The 17,340-nt window shown below is 46.8% G+C and overlaps 1 protein-coding gene across 1 annotated transcript in view; it reads right to left on the bottom strand.

Moving 5' to 3' along the window:
* The window catches only part of LOC106570502 (zinc finger protein 385D), a 43,210-nt gene extending 27,138 nt beyond the window's left edge, over positions 1–16,072 (bottom strand). Inside the window, exons 1-2 of the mRNA XM_014142908.2 lie at positions 15,909–16,072; positions 10,326–10,447 (exon numbers count right to left, since the gene is read on the bottom strand). Of these exons, the coding sequence (XP_013998383.1) occupies positions 10,326–10,447; positions 15,909–15,918 (132 nt within the window). The 5' untranslated portion in view covers positions 15,919–16,072. The remainder of the gene's footprint in view (positions 1–10,325; positions 10,448–15,908) is intronic.
* Positions 16,073–17,340: the final 1,268 nt, after the last annotated feature.

The raw sequence follows: 17,340 nt of genomic DNA, 5'->3' as shown, positions 1-17,340 counted from the left end.
GTATCCTGCGCCGAGGATGCGCACTGTGTCGCCGGTGTGCGGCCCCAGTCCAGTCCGGCCCGTCCCTGCTCCCCGCACCAGGTTAGTGGTGCGTGTCCCCAGTCCTGTCCGGCCCGTCCCTGCTCCCCGCACCAAGCCAGTGGTGTGTGCCCCCAGTCCAGTCCGGCCCGTCCCTGCTCCCCGCACCAGGTTAGTGGTGCGTGTCCCCAGTCCTGTCCGGCCCGTCCCTGCTCCCCGCACCAGGTTAGTGGTGCGTGTCCCCAGTCCTGTCCGGCCCATCCCTGCTCCCCGCACCAAGCCAGTGGTGCGTGTCCCCAGTCCTGTCCGGCCCATCCCTGCTCCCCGCACCAGGTTAGTGGTGCGCGTCCCCAGTCCAGTCCGGCCCGTCCCTGCTCCCCGCACCAAGCCAGTGGTGTGTGCCCCCAGTCCAGCCCGGCCCGTCCCTGCTCCCCGCACCAGGTTAGTGGTGCGTGTCCCCAGTCCTGTCCGGCCCGTCCCTGCTCCCCGCACCAGGTTAGTGGTGCGTGTCCACAGTCCTGTCCGGCCCATCCCTGCTCCCCGCACCAAGCCAGTGGTGCGTGTCCCCAGTCCTGTCCGGCCCATCCCTGCTCCCCGCACCAGGTTAGTGGTGCGCGTCCCCAGTCCAGTCCGGCCCGTCCCTGCTCCCCTCACCAAGCCAGTGGTGTGTGCCCCCAGTCCAGTCCGGCCCGTCCCTGCTCCCCGCACCAGGTTAGTGGTGCGTGTCCCCAGTCCTGTCCGGCCCGTCCCTGCTCCCCGCACCAGGTTAGTGGTGCGCGTCTCCAGTCCGGCCCGTCCCTGCTCCCCGCACCAGGTTGGTGGTGCGTGTCCCCGGTCCTGTCCGGCCCGTCCCTGTTCCCCGCACCAGGCCCACGGTGCGTGTCCACAGTCCGGCACGGCCTGTGTCCGGTCCACCGGTGACCAGTCCTGTTCCGGTCGGCGGCTCCGCTCCGGAGCCTGAGCATGCCGCTCCACCGTGGTCCAGTCCGGGCCAGAGGGGTAGGGCTAGGGTGGAGGCAGGGGGAGAAACACGCCCGGGGCCAGAGCCTCCACCGAGGGTGAGGCGCCCACCCGGGTCCCCCTAATAGACTTTAGGTTGGTGCGCCGGGAGTACGCACCGTTGGAGGGGGGGTACTGTCACGCCCTGACCAGGTGAACTCTTCTATTTTGGTCAGGGTGTGGCATTTCTATAGTTTATTTTCTATGTTTTTGGTATAGCCTTGCTTTGGGGCGTATTTCTATGTTGGGTTCTGTCGATTCCCAATCAGAGACAGCTGTCACTAGTTGCCTCTGATTGGGAAATCATATTTAAGTTCCTTTTCCCCCCCACGATGTTTGTGGGTTGTTGTCTCTTTTTGTTGGAGCAGTAGCGATACGTTTATTCTCTGTTTTGACCGTGTTATTTCAGTCTGTAATAAATAACATGAGTTCGCTCCCAGCTGCGCCTTGGTCCACTTCTTCCTTCCTGCACGACGATCGTTACATAATGCAATAGAATCAGTGCAATGTATACGCCGGGAGCCAGGAAACCAGTGCAGAAGGTGAGTTTAATAAAGAACCGGTGCAGAAGGTGAGTTTAATAAAGAACCGGTGCAGAAGGTGAGTTTAATAAAGAACTGGTGCAGAAGGTGAGTTTAATAAAGAACTGGTGCAGAAGGTGAGTTTAATATAGAACCGGTGCAGAAGGTGAGTTTATTATAGAACCGGTGCAGAAGGTGAGTTTATTATAGAACCGGTGCAGAAGGTGAGTTTAATAAAGAACCGGTGCAGAAGGTGAGTTTAATAAAGAACCGGTGCAGAAGGTGAGTTTAATAAAGAACCGGTGCAGAAGGTGAGTTTAATAAAGAACCGGTGCAGAAGGTGAGTTTAATATAGAACCGGTGCAGAAGGTGAGTTTAATAAAGAACCGGTGCAGAAGGTGAGTTTAATATAGAACCGGTGCAGAAGGTGAGTTTAACATAGAACCGGTGCAGAAGGTGAGTTTAATAAAGAACCGGTGCAGAAGGTGAGTTTAATATAGAACCGGTGCAGAAGGTGAGTTTAATATAGAACCGGTGCAGAAGGTGAGTTTAATAAAGAACCGGTGCAGAAGGTGAGTTTAATAAAGAACCGGTGCAGAAGGTGAGTTTAATATAGAACCGGTGCAGAACGTAAGTTTAATAAAGAACCGATGCAGATGAACAAACACGAGGCGCGTACTGAACGTGAGAGAAAACAATAACACCTAGTGACTGAAGGCCAAATAAAGGGGGAGTAATCAAGGAGGCAATGACGACCAGGTGTGCGTAATAATGAAGCCATGGCCAGTGGTTAGTAGACTGGTGACATCAAATGCCAGGAGGGACGGAGGGAGCAGGAGTCGTTGTGACAATCAGCCTCGGTCATATGGACACATTGATACACTGTGATCCATTGGCGGCTAAAGAAATGAGCACATCGAACTCAGACATATCCTATAGGCCAATGCAGCAGCAGGCCTTTAACTTCCATCGTCAACTTAGTAAAATACATAGGCCTAAAGCCGAGAAATAAAAACAGTAGAAAATATCCTGATGAAAATTCAGATTCTTTCAATCGCATTAATCTCTCTACGCAGCCAGTCGGCCGCCTTTCTATCGGTGTTGACTTGAGCTATCACTAGTGAAGTGCAACAAGGCTATCAAATAAATCAACTGGGTCCAGCTGAAGCTGTTGCTAGCGAACTTGCAACATTGTATCAACTAGTCCAGGGGTTCCCAAACGTTTTCACTCAGACCCCCATTGCAGCAAAAGGTTATTTCTTGCAATTCCACACATTTTGTCATGGGGTGTACAGAACATATTGCTGTTCTATAGCCCATTGTCTTGCAATTCTATACATTTTGACATGACTACTGTGTATTCATTTGATATTTGAGTGGCTCGAACATTACTACAACATACAGTGCATTCGGTAAGTATTCAGACCTCTTGACTTTTTCTACATTTTGTTGCGTTACAGTCTTATTCTACAATGGATTAAATAGTTTTTTCCCCCTCATCAATCTACTCACAATACCGCATAATGACAAAGCAAAAACAGGTTTTTACAAATTTGGCCAAAAAATACATCACATAAGTATTCAGACCCTTTAATAAGTACTTTGTTGAAGCACATTTCGCAGTGATTACAGCCTTGAGTCTTCTTGGGTATGATGCTACAAGCTTGGCACACTTGTATTTGGAGAGTTTCTCCCATTCTTCTCTACAGATCCTCTCAAGCTCTGTCAGGTTGGATGGGGAGCGTTGCTGCACAGCTATTTTCAGGTTTCTCCAGAGATGTTCGATCGGGTTCAAGTCCAGGCTCTGGCTGGGCAACTCAAGGACATTCAGAGACTTGTCCCGAGCCACTCCTGCGTTGTCTTGGCTGTGTGCTTAGGGTCGTTGTCCTGATGGAAGGTGAACCTTCGCCCCAATCTGAGGCCCTGAGCACTCTGGAACAGGTTTTCATCAAGGATCTCCCTGCACTTTTCTCCGTTCATCTTTCCCTCGATACTGACTAGTCTCCCAGTCCCTGCCGCTGAAAAACATCCCACAGCATGATGCTGCCACCACCATGCTTCACCGTAGGGATGGTGCCAGGTTTCCTCCAGACATGATGCTTGGCATTCAGGCCAAAGAGTTCAATCTTGGTTTCATCAGAGCAGAGAATCTTGTTTCTCATGGTCTGAGAGTCTTTAGGTGCCTTTTGGCAAACTCGAAGCGGGCTGTCATGTGCCCTTTACTGAGGAGTGGCTTCTGTCTGGCCACTCTAACCTAAAGGCCTGACTGGTGGTGTGCTGCAGAGATGGTTGCCATTCTGGAAGGTTCTCCCATTTCCACAGAGGAACTGTGGAGCTTTGTCAGAGTTACCATCGGGTTCTTGGTCACCTCCCTGACCAAGGCCTTTCTCCCCCGATTGCTTAGATTGGCTGGGCAGCCACCTCTAGGAAGAGTCTTGGTGGTTCCAAACTTATTCCATTTAAGAATGATGGAGGCCACTGTGTTCTTTGGGACCTTTTTTGGTACCTTTCACCAGATCTCTGCCTCAGCACAATCCTGTCTCGGAGTTCTATGGGCTATTCCTTTGACCTCATGGCTTGGTTTTTGCTCTGACATGCACTGTCAACTGTGGGACCTTAAATAGACAGGTGTGTGCTTTTCCAAATCATGTTCAATCAATTGAATTTACCACATGTGGACTCCAATCAAGTTGTAGAAACATCTCAAGTATGATCAATGGAAACAGGATGCTGCTGAGCTCAATTTCGAGTCTCAGAGCAAAGGCTCTGAATACGTAAATAAGGTATTTCAGTTTTTTATTTGTAACACATTTGCAAACATTTCTAAAAACCTGTTGTTGTCCATTCTACTATTACAACTTTCAAGAGTGAGTTGAAAGCCGGACTGATTTCCTTAACTTTTTTTGGGGGGGGGGGACACTCACACCTCCCCTGCTGACCCTTCGCGCCCCCCCTACTGGCCGCGCCCCACAGTTTGGGAACCACTGAACGAGCCTATTCCGCGTGCCCTAATAGTTTCCCGCCGCCAGTGAGCTCAGTACAGACAGCTGTTTTTTATGACATTTTCGCTGGATATATGGGATGATCATGATATTTTGCTTACACACCTAGGCTTGGTGATTATCGAAGCCGGGTTGTAAAAAAAAAAATAAGTCTTTGTTGACTTATTGTGTGAGGTGAAGAAAGAAATGACTTAGAAGCTCAGGTTATTAGTGGTGGAAGTGGTGAGTTAAGACAATCTGTCACGACTTCCACCGAAGTCGGTCTCTCTCCTTGTTCGGGCGGCGTTCGGCGGTCGACATCACCGGCCTTCTAGCCATCGCCGATCCACTTTTCATTTTCCATTTGTTTTGTCTTTGTTTTACACACCTGGTTTCACTTCCCCAATTACTTGTTCATTATTTACCCTCTGTTCCCCCATGTTTTTTGTGAGTGATTGTTTGTATGTAAGACGGTCCGTTATGTGGGCTTGCTTTATTGTATTGTACTTGCCTATTTTGAGTAAATGACGTTTATTTACTCATATCTGCTGTCCTGCGCATGACTCCTCTACACAAGCTACACACAGACCACATTACACAATCAGAAATCAGACATCCCCAAATGGGAAGATTTCTACATTATCCCGCAGCAGGCCAGGTACTTCTATGCGTGCTCAAGCGCGCTCTCCCTAAACGTTATCAGAACAGAGAAACCAGTCACATTCTCATTGCTCACATGGAGTAGACAATGAAAACATTGACAAAAGTAATTTCTCACAAGTGTAGTAGGTTGTGAAGTCGGCAACCATTTCCATTCCGAGAATGAGAACAGTAAATTACTTTAATTAATACATGCGTGAACAGAAATTAATTAACAGTACATTAATTAGGCCTACTGGTGACATGTGTAATGGGGAATTTATACAAAAATAAACAGTCAAAGGGCAAACAATTCACACAAACAAATGAATGCGCAAGAATTGTCAGGAGACAGCGGTTGCAATATGGAGAGTTCAGTGCATGCATTCTGTAGAGAGACCTGGCCTTAAAAACCAAATTGCGGGCTTCCAAATGAAATAGGCATAGGCCTACACACTTGTGATTTGAAACAATCTTCAACTATTTTTTAAAAGAAGCTAAGGATCCTCTGTGCTCTCTAGTGAAAGATTTTTAATGATTTTATTTAGACAGGAGTAATTATATCATTTTGGCAAAAACATCAATTTACTTTAGGGGAAGCCAGCATCCGAACCCTGCACTGGCACCGGCACATGTGGTGTAAAGTGCTTAAGTAAAAATACTTTAAAGTACTACTTAAGTATTTTTTTGGGGTATAAATACTTTACTATTTCTATTTTTGACCACTTTTACTTTTCATTCACTACATTAATAAAGAAAATAATATACTTTTTACTCCATACATTTTCCTTGACACTCAAAATACTCGTTACATTTTGAATACTTAGCAATACAGGAAAATGGTCCAATTCACACACTTATCAAGACAACATCCTTGGTCATCCCTACTGCCTCTAATCTGGCAGAATCACTAAACACAAATAATTTGTTTGTAAATTATGTCTGAGTGTTGGAGTGTGCCCCTGGCTGTCAAAAAATAAATATAAATAATAATAATAATAATAATGTATAGCATTTACTTTTAGTTTTTACTTTCACTCAAGTATGACAATTGAGTACTTTTTCCAGCACTGTACTTAAGTACATTTAAAACCAGATACTTTTAGACTTTTACTCAAGTAGTAATTACTGGGTGACTTTCACTTTTACTTGAGTCATTTTATATTAAGGTATCCCCATAGAAACACATTTGGCTTATTATGGACAGATTTTGGCGAGAATGAGCCCTCTCGCTTTGCCTTTTCTCTCTGGTAAAACTACTGTATCTCACCAGAGAAAGCATCCGAGCGAGCGAAACAGTGCCCCTCTATCTTACTATAGGTAACCCATGTATCTGATGCTGTATGGACAGAAATAGTATGACATGCCATACTATTTTTGTCCAGACAGCATCAGATACATGGTCTACACATACGCAGACGGAGGGGCGCTGTTTAGCTTGCTCGGATGATTTATCTGAGATTGATGCGTCTTTCTACGCGTGTGTTAGTCAAATAGACTACCAATATTTTATTTGGACTGGCAAGGAGGTACAGTTGGGCAGGCCAGGCCCCCTGAGGCCCACCCATAACCCCAGCGCTGTGGGGGACAAGCGGCATGTCTTGCTCTTCATCGTAATCAGAGGGCTGATATAAATACTATGCATGCCAGTCTCTCTTGGCTTAGAGTTGGGGAGAGATTGACTGCATAACTTATTTTTATAAGAAACATTAATGTTTTGAAAATCCCAAATTGTTTGCATAGTCAACTTACACACAGCTCTGACACACACACTTACCCCACCAGACATGCCACCAGGGGTCTTTTCACAGTCCCCAAATCCAGAACAAATTCAAGAAAGCATACAATATTATTCAGACATTATTGCATGGAACTCTGTTCCATCTCATATTGCTCAAATGAACAGCAAACCTGGTTTAAAAAAACAGATAAAGCAACACCTCACAGCACAATGCCTCTCCCATATTTGACCTAGATAGTTTGTGTGTATGTATTGGTATTGATAAGTAGGCTATGTGTGCCTTTTAAAAAATGTATTTTTTAATTGATGTAGTTCTGTCTTTGAGCTGTTCTTGTCTATTAATGTTCTGTATTATGTCATGTTTCATGTTTTGTGTGGACACCAGGATGGGTAGCTGCTGCTTTTGCAACAGCAAATTGGGAACCTAATAAAATACCTCAAAAATCACTAAGGATCTATCATGGTCCAAACACACCAGCACAGTCGTGAAAAGGTCGTCCAGGACCTCTATACAAGGTGGTGTCAGAGGAAGTGTTCAACATTTTCAACGATTCCAGCCACCCAAGTCCTAGACTGTTCTCTTTGCTACCGCACGTGAAGCGGGACCAATGCACCGTCTGGAACCACAGGACCCTGAACAGCTTCTACCTCCAAGCCATACTACTGCTAAATAGTTAGTTAAATAGTTCACCAAATAGCTACCCGGACTATCTGCATTGACCCTTTTTGCACTAACTTTGACTCATCACATACGCTGCTACTACTGTTTACTATCTGTCACTTTATTCCTAAAATCAGCAACAACAAAAAAACGTCCTCTCGCTGTCAACTACGTTTATTTTCAGCAAACTTAACATGTGTAAATATTTGTATGAACATAACAAGATTCAATAACTGAGACATAAACTGAACAAGTTCCACAGACATGTGACTAACAGAAATTGAATAATGTGTCCCTGAACAAAGGGGGGGGGGGGGGTCAAAAGTAAGTCAGTATCTGGTGTGGCCTCCAGCTGCATTAAGTACTGCGGTGCATCTCCTCCTCATGGACTGCACCAGATTTGCCAGTTCTTGCTGTGAGATGTTATCCCACTCTTCCACCAAGGCACCTGCAAGTTCCGGGACATTTCTTGGGGGAATGGCCCTAGCCCTCACCCTCCGATCCAACAGGTCCCAGACGTGCTCAATGGGGTTGAGATCCGGGCTCTTCGCTGGCCATGACAGAACACTGACATTCCTGTCTTGTAGGAAATCACGCACTGAACGAGCAGTATGGCTGGTGGCATTGTCATGCTGGAGGGTCATGTGAGGATGAGCCTGCAGGAAGGGTACCACATGAGGGAGGAGGATGTCTTCCCTGTAACGCACAGCGTTGAGATTGCCTGCAATGACAACAAGCTCAGTCCGATGATGCTGTGAGACACCGCCCCAGACCATGACAGGCCCTCCACCTCCAAATCGATCCCGCTCCAGAGTACAGGCCTCGGTATAACGCTCATTCCTTCAACGATAAACGCGAATCCAACCATCACCCCTGGTGAGACAAAACCGCGACTCATCGGAGAAGAGCAGTTTTTGCCAGTCCTGTCTGGTCGTGCGATGGTGGGTTTGTGCCCATAGGCGACGTTGTTGCCAGTGATGTCTGGTGAGGACCTGCCTTACAACAGGCCTACAAGCCCTCAGTCCAGCCTCTCTCAGCCTATTGCGGACAGTCTGAGCACTGATGGAGAGATTGTGCATTCCTGCTGTAAGGTGTGATGTTCGGATGTACTGATCCTGTGCAGGTGTTGTTACACGTGGTCTGCCACTGCGAGGATGATCAGCTGTCCGTCCTGTCTCCCTGTAGCGCTGTCTTAGGCATCTCACAGTACGGACATTGCAATTTATTGCCCTGGCAACATCTGCAGTCCTCATGCCTCCTTGCAGCATGCCTAAGGCACGTTCACGCAGATGAGCAGGGACCCTGGGCATCTTTCTTTTGGTGTTCTTCAGAGTCAGCAGAAAGGCCTCTTTAGTGACCTAAGTTTTCAAAACTGTGACTTTAATTGCCTACCATCTGTAAGCTGTTAGTGTCTTAACGACCGTTCCACAGGTGCATGTTCATTCATTGTTTATGGTTCATTGAACAAGCATGGGAAACAGTGTTTAAACCCTTTACAATGAAGATCTGTGAAGTTATTTGGATTTTTACGAAATATCATTGAAAGACAGGGTCCTGAAAAAGGGCCGCTTCTTTTTTTGCTGAGTTTAGTTATATGTACAGTACATATCTACCTCAATAACCTTGTACCCCTGCACATCAACGCGGTACAGGTACCTCGTGCATATAGCCAAGTCATTGTTTCTCATTGTGTATCTATTATTACTTTTATTATTACGTGTTTTACTTTTCTATTATTTCTCTATTTTTGTTCTCTCTGCATTGTTGGGAAGGGCCCAGTAAGTAAGCATTTCCCTGTTAGTCCACACCTGTTGTTTACGAAGCATGTGACAAATAACATTTGATTTGACTTGAGAAGAAAATCTCGATTTTCAACCAGACGATACAGAGAATCCTACCTACACTGTTTGGCTGTCTATCTCTGAAACTTGTCATGAGGTAGGTTTCCATCCAATTGGCGACAGATTTTCATACGAATATAAAAAGAATCTGCATAAAAACAATATGCACATTTTCCATCAAATTTACTTGTTGCCGATAAAAGGCTGTGCGTGATGACGTAATGCACATAAAAATACTTTTTGCATTAAAATTCCCATGTACCGAATAAAAAAATACTAGTTAAATGGGTTTCCATCTCATTTTCAACTATACTGATGGTTGTCTCACAAAAAATATTGCGTTATACAGCAAGTGTGCCCACTCTGGTATTGTGGGCACCACAAGCTCTATCTGTGTGCTTGGCTAGAGCGTACATGTAGCATACATGAGATTATTATTATGGACAAAAGAGCAAGATTATTTTTAATTGTCAAATGGCAGCCAAGCATCCATCACCATGTCGCCAGAATAAGTCCCTCGATATTTATTGAAAGGAGCATCAAGTTCATCACCGTGCACTTTCACCACCCTGTGAAGTTCATCATAACTTATTACATCTGTAGCCTAATAAACTGCATGCTTTCCTGACGAGTCGTAGTGGGAGGACCACACTCCATATCATCGCGTGACTCCAAGTTAACTTAGAAACAATGGTTATTATATCAATATTTGTGCATAAAAGCATTTACACTGACATTTCTCACATAATACATTTTACAGACACAAAAAGATTTCACCTTGTCTAGCGTGACCTGGACAGAGTTCTAAGAAAAGCTTGGTGCAGAAACAACAGAGTAAAGCTCGCCTCAGGTTGTGTGGAGAAATGTCAAAGCATTGTATAATACCAACTAACTATGGTGATGGTATTGATTGACACTACTCACTCCAGTGAAACCATGGAACAGGCTGAGCGGGAGGAGGGGCTTCAGCTCCATGGATTGGTGGACTCCTCCCACAGGAGGCCCAAGGTCCAATGAAGGCAGGGTAGCGGTCTGACAGACGTTACCTAGGAGACAGTCATCATGTCAATTCTAAACAGATAAATACAGTTTAAAAAGAGGGTGAGGGCGAGGGGCTAATCACACTCACTCACGCACACACATACTGACCCACAGACACACACAGAGTTTGGTTCAAAAAGGTCATTAGTGCATCCTCTGTGATTAGCTCTGTTTGTGTGGGTGAGTTCCTGATTATGGAGAGTTTGTTTTGTTTTGGGATTTCCACTGAGCCTGATTACAGTTTGATAATCATAACAATCACAGCCCCACCCATGTACACCCTGCTGCACAAACATTTGGCCTGATTAACTTAAGTGTGTGTGTGTGTGTGTGTCTGAGCAAGAGAGAGAGAGAAAGAGTGCAAACTAAAGAGGACTAGCAAGTACAAGAGCTAATAAGAGAAAGATGAGTGTTAGAGCACAGGCTGATTGTGGGTTTTCTCTCTGTCTGTCCCTACCTCGCTCCCTCCCTCCTCTCTCCATGTCTCTGTCTGTCTCTACCTCGCTACCTCCCTCCTCCCTCCTCTCTCCATGTCTCTGTCTGTCCCTAACTCGCTCCCTCCCTCCTCTCTCCATGTCTCTGTCTGTCCCTACCTCGCTCCCTCCCTCCTCTCTCCATGTCTCTGTCTGTCCCTACCTCGCTACCTCTCTCCTCCCTCCTCTCTCCATGTCTCTGTCTGTCCCTAACTCGCTCCCTCCCTCCTCTCTCCATGTCTCTGTCTGTCCCTACCTCGCTACCTCCCTCCTCCCTCCTCTCTCCATGTCTCTGTCTGTCCCTAACTCGCTCCCTCCCTCCTCTCTCCATGTCTCTGTCTGTCCCTACCTCGCTACCTCCCTCCTCCCTCCTCTCTCCATGTCTCTGTCTGTCTCTACCTCGCTCCCTCCCTCCTCCCTCCATGTCTCTGTCTGTCTCTACCTCGCTACCTCCCTCCTCCCTCCTCTCTCCATGTCTCTGTCTGTCCCTAACTCGCTCCCTCCCTCCTCTCTCCATGTCTCTGTCTGTCCCTACCTCGCTACCTCCCTCCTCCCTCCTCTCTCCATGTCTCTGTCTGTCTCTACCTCGCTACCTCCCTCCTCCCTCCTCTCTCCATGTCTCTGTCTGTCCCTAACTCGCTCCCTCCCTCCTCTCTCCATGTCTCTGTCTGTCCCCACCTCGCTCCCTCCCTCCTCTCTCCATGTCTCTGTCTGTCTCTACCTCGCTCCCTCCCTCCTCCCTCCTCTCTCCATGTCTCTGTCTGTCTCTACCTCGCTCCCTCCCTCCCTCCTCTCTCCATGTCTCTGTCTGTCCCCACCTCACTCCCTCCCTCCTCTCTCCATGTCTCTGTCTGTCTCTACCTCGCTCCCTCCCTCCTCCCTCCTCTCTCCATGTCTCTGTCTGTCTCTACCTCGCTCCCTCCCTCCCTCCTCTCTCCATGTCTCTGTCTGTCTCTACCTCGCTCCCTCCCTCCCTCCTCTCTCCATGTCTCTGTCTGTCCCTAACTCGCTCCCTCCGTCCTCTCTCCATGTCTCTGTCCCTACCTCGCTCCCTCCCTCCCTCCTCTCTCCATGTCTCTGTCTGTCCCTACCTCGCTCCCTCCCTCCTCTCTCCATGTCTCTGTCTGTCCCTACCTCGCTCCCTCCCTCCTCTCTCCATGTCTCTGTCTGGCCCTACCTCGCTCCCTCCCTCCTCTCTCCATGTCTCTGTCTGTCCCTACCTCGCTCCCTCCCTCCTCTCTCCATGTCTCTGTCTCCCCTACCTCGCTCCCTCCCTCCTCTCCCCATGTCTCTGTCTGTCCCTACCTCGCTCCCTCCCTCCTCTCTCCATGTCTCTGTCTGTCCCTACCTCGCTCCCTCCCTCCTCTCTCCATGTCTCTGTCTATCCCTACCTCGCTCCCTCCCTCCTCTCTCCATGTCTCTGTCTGTCCCTACCTCGCTCCCTCCCTCCTCTCTCCATGTCTCTGTCTGTCCCTACCTCGCTCCCTCCCTCCTCTCTCCATGTCTCTGTCTCCCCTACCTCGCTCCCTCCCTCCTCTCCCCATGTCTCTGTCTGTCCCTACCTCGCTCCCTCCCTCCTCTCTCCATGTCTCTGTCTGTCCCTACCTCGCTCCCTCCGTCCTCTCTCCATGTCTCTGTCTGTCCCTACCTCGCTCCCTCCCTCCTCTCTCCATGTCTCTGTCTCCCCTACCTCGCTCCCTCCGTCCTCTCTCCATGTCTCTGTCTGTCCCTACCTCGCTCCCTCCCTCCTCTCTCCATGTCTCTGTCTGACCCTACCTCGCTCCCTCTCTCCTCCCTCCTCTCTCCATGTCTCTGTCTGTCCCTACCTTGCTCCCTCCCTCCTCTCTCCATGTCTCTGTCTGTCTCTACCTCGCTCCCTCCCTCCTCCCTCCATGTCTCTGTCTGTCCCTACCTCGCTCCCTCCCTCCTCTCTCCATGTCTCTGTCTGACCCTACCTCGCTCCCTCTCTCCTCCCTCCTCTCTCCATGTCTCTGTCTGTCCCTACCTTGCTCCCTCCCTCCTCTCTCCATGTCTCTGTCTGTCCCTACCTCGCTCCGTCCCTCCTCCCTCCTCTCTCCATGTCTCTGTCTTCCCTACCTTGCTCCCTCCCTCCTCTCTCCATGTCTCTATCTTCCCTACCTCGCTCCCTCCCTCCTCTCTCCATGTCTCTGTCTGTCCCTACCTCGCTCCCTCCCTCCTCTCTCCATGTCTCTGTCTGTCCCTACCTCGCTCCCTCCCTCCTCTCTCCTTCTCTTGATGTCGCTGTCTGTCTGTCTGTCTGTCTGTCTGTCTGTCTGTCTGTCTGTCTGTCTGTCTGTCTGTCTGTCTGTCTGTCTGTCTGTCTGTCTGTCTGTCTGTCTGTCTGTCTGTCTGTCTGTCTGTCTCCCTCTCAATTCAATTCAATTCAAGGGGCTTTATTAGCATGGGAAACACATGTTAACATTGCCAAAGCAAGTGAAGTAGATAATATACAAAAGTGAAATAAACAATTAAAATGAACGGTAAACATTACACTCATTGAAGTTCCAAAAGAATAATGAATTTCCAAATGTAATAGTATGTGTGTATACAGTGTTGTAACGATGTGCAAATGGTTAAAGTACAAAGGGAAAATAAATAAACATAAATATAGGTTGTATTTACAATGGTGTTTGTTCTTCACTGGTTGCCTTTTTCTTGTGGCAACAGGTCACAAATATTGCTGCTGTGATGGCACACTGTGGTATTTCACCCAGTAGATATGGGAGTCTCCCTCTTTCTCTGTCTTGCTCTGTCTGTCTCTCTTTCTGTCTCTCTTTCTCCCTCTTTGTCTCTCTCTCTGACTCCCTCTCTCTTACTCCCTCTCTCTGACTCCCTCTCTCTAAATCAACTCAAATCAAAAAAATTATATTTGTATTTATATAGCCCTTCGTACATCAGCTGATATCTCAAAGTGATATCTTTCTGTCCCTCTCTCTCTGTCTCGCTCTGTTTGCCTCTCTTTATGTCTGTCTGTCTCTCTTTATGTCTCTCGCTCTGTCCCTCACTGTCTCTTTCTCTCCTTCTGTCTCACACTCTGTGTGATTCTGCAGTCTTCTAATGTAAAATGTATAGATAGTAATATCATTGCCTTTGGCTGAGAGACATGCAGGGAGAACAATGCATCCTACTTTACCCCCTTCTAAATCCCATTGATCCCTCCCATAGGACTCTGGTCAAAACCAGTGCACTATGTATGGAACAGGGTACGATTTGGGAAGCAGACTGAGAAGGTTTATTATGTAGCACCAGGCATGACAGCACGGAGCAAAGTCACACTTTAGCATCAAATAGAGTTGGAGGCAGAAGCCCTGAGTTGAGCAAACAAGAGCAGTACCATATTTCTGTACTTACAGTGCATTCTGAAAATATTCAGACCTATTGTCATTATGGGGTATTGTGTGTAGTTTGATGAGGAAAAACATGTTTTTAATCCATTTTAGAATAAGGCTGTAACGTAACAAAAGGTGGAGAAGTCAAGGGGTCTGAATACTTTCCGAATGCACTGTATGTGTGTCGTTTTTTTTTGTGGTGTGGTTTTCAAATACAGTGCCTTTAGAAAGTATTCAGACCCCTTGAAGTTTGGGAACCCCTGCTCTATGCTTATGCGAGAGTGAAGTGAGTTCGGAAAACATCATTTATTCTATGAATTTTAGGGGGATTTTACACCGAAATGGTTTGGTGAGGTTTTTCCGAAATCTGGTGTTAACAATCTATCCGCACTCGGGAACGCACTAAACAACGAACCGTGGTACGCTCAAAAAGGGTGGTCTCGTTCCGATTCAATTCGTACTGTGGTCCCGTTCGCTCACGGTGAGAACAGAACGCAGTCCGTACCGAACACAGGAAAATAACCAGTCACGCATTATTATTGGTTGTTTGACTGCGCTAATTGGTTGTTTTGACAGCATTTGATTAAATGCACGCAGCATCATCGTTTGAGATCTCAGAAATATGTGAGTAGTAGCAACGCATTTATGAGCGCATCCGATTCGGATTAATGGGAGAAGGGGGCTATATATAGGCTACTCACATAGGAGATTGAGATATTGAGCTGTTGTTGGATGACCAAAGTGAACTCTGATTCGAACTCCTCAAAACTATGTGTGAAATAGTTTTCACATAGAAACTTTGTGTCCAACTCATAATGGTCGCTGTGGTAGAACGTTTATTTTGATTGGCGATTTTGTGCATTTATCAAAATCCCATCAAGTAGTCTGATTTCAAATGACATGTAAACAAGATTTTTTGGGAATCGTTCTTTTTGCGCATCATAAACGTTTCAAATATTGACAATTATATTAATCTGACTATTCCGTATTATTGTGCGCATACTACTCAGTGCCAGCCGTTTTCCTATTGGTCAGTCAATCGGATCGTTGTGTAACAGCTGCCGCATTACACGACAAAGGCAAAACATTCTGACACTACCAGAACTTTGTCGGAGCCTACATTCTAACGTAGTGGTACTTAATCCGCAGACCTAGACCCTGTCACACTGAACGGTCCAAGACGTCCGATAATCGTTTACGGCCTAAGAATTTTCCCACGACGTGGAAACCAATCTTGTCTGGGGGTTACAATCGGGGCATAAAACGGCTAAAATCGTAGTCTGCAAAAGCATGTATGTATGTACGTTCTAACGGACGTAGACAGATCCACAGACCCCTCCCGATTTCATCGTTGGGGACAACAAAACAAAAAGGTGGACTCAACTTGCCAGGATGGGCAACAGGCTATTTCTGTGACCCATACGTCCTCAGAGCGCGTCCTCAGAGCCGTCCTCAGAGCGCGTCCTCAGAGCGCATCCTTACAGCAGACATTTACATGAAGCATCTAACTGTGCATTTACTGAGCCTTAAATGGTAATTAAACTAACCCGTTTGAGTAGGCAATGTTTTATTTATTTCAGGCTACCTAAATGCATTCTGGTAATTTCCTACTGTACTTGAAGTAAAAATAAGTATCTCCTTACCAAAATACATGCTGGTCTTATCAACAATCAATATTCCTTTTGCATGCAACTTCACCGCCCACTGGTAAAGTCTTTAATCGATTCTAGCTGAGCATGGTGGTATGATGGGTCCTGAATGAGTCTCCTCTCCTCCACAATAGGCTACCACTCACTGCTGAGGTAGGCTACTCTCCCTCCTCTAAACTCCCTCTCTCTCTCTCTAACCTTGTTTACACCTTGAGCTAACATGTGGTCCCAATCACTACCGGATCAAGGTTCGTTTACACATGGAGGTAAAATGTGTCTCTTTTCCATCTACTGTGCTTGCATTGTGACTAGATTTCCTGGTGCCTTCCTGTATACAAATTATTTGACTTTCTTTCAAAATAATATGAATGTATTTATTTTAAGACAATTATTGATGCCATACGCCAATGGTGCAACCTGTCAATGATTTGAGAGGCAGGTATAATAATGATTTAAACGATTTGACCATCCAGATCTGATAAAACTTGATTGATATCCATGTACAATGGGTCCCTGAATACCTCTGGAGGTGGTCAGGAAGATGTCTTTTAGTCGTCTACACCTGCCTGAAAATGTGGGCACAATCAGAATGTAAACAAGATCAGGAAAAATGATAAATGTTAGAACCAGGTGTAAACATGGCTTCTGTTTCCCCTCCCCCTACCTCTGTCTTTCTCTGAGATGTGTGAAGAATTTGACTTTATTGGAGTGTAGGCTCCATATGCAGGGTGTGTCTGTGTCATCTGTAGTATGCTATTTGAGGTTATTGGTCAAGTCATCACCGAGCCAGGTGCTCTTGTTAACCTATTGACATGCACATGTGTGCGTGCACACAGAAATAGGGAGGGAGGGAGGGAGGGAGGGAGGGAGGGAGGGAGGGAGGGAGGGAGGGAGGGAGGGAGGGAGGGAGGGAGAGCAGAGAACTGATGTGATCTGATGCGGCATATGGGATACCATGGTCACCATCCAGCCCTAAAAATGGGGAAATCCCTGCCTCCTCACTGTGATTCATTCACTCCACTGTGAGTCTATGGAGGCTGCCCAGGCTGTTGTCTTTGGATGAGCCTGTGTGTAAATCCTTTAACATCCTCACTCCATTCCTCCAGGGGCTGGTATTTTTAGATGCATCCCTGCGTTCAATGGTTCAGAAGGAAACCACATACAGCATGCAGATACAGTGCATTTGAAAAGTATTCAGACCCCTTGACTTTTTCCATATTTTGTTACGTTACAGCGTTATTGTAAAATTGCTTAAATAAAAATACAAATTCAAACAGAAATACCTTATTTACATAAGTATTCAGACCCTTTGCTATGAAAGACACACACCTGTCTATATAAGGTCCCACAGTTGACAGTGCATGTCAGAGCAAAAACCAAGCCATGAGGTCGAAGGAATTGTCCATAGAGCTCCAAGACAGGATTG

Source organism: Salmo salar, chromosome ssa14 (genome assembly GCF_905237065.1).
Source record: "Salmo salar chromosome ssa14, Ssal_v3.1, whole genome shotgun sequence".
In the NCBI taxonomy this organism is placed as follows: Eukaryota; Metazoa; Chordata; class Actinopteri; order Salmoniformes; family Salmonidae; genus Salmo; species Salmo salar.
This window is presented reverse-complemented; position numbering and strand designations above follow the sequence as displayed.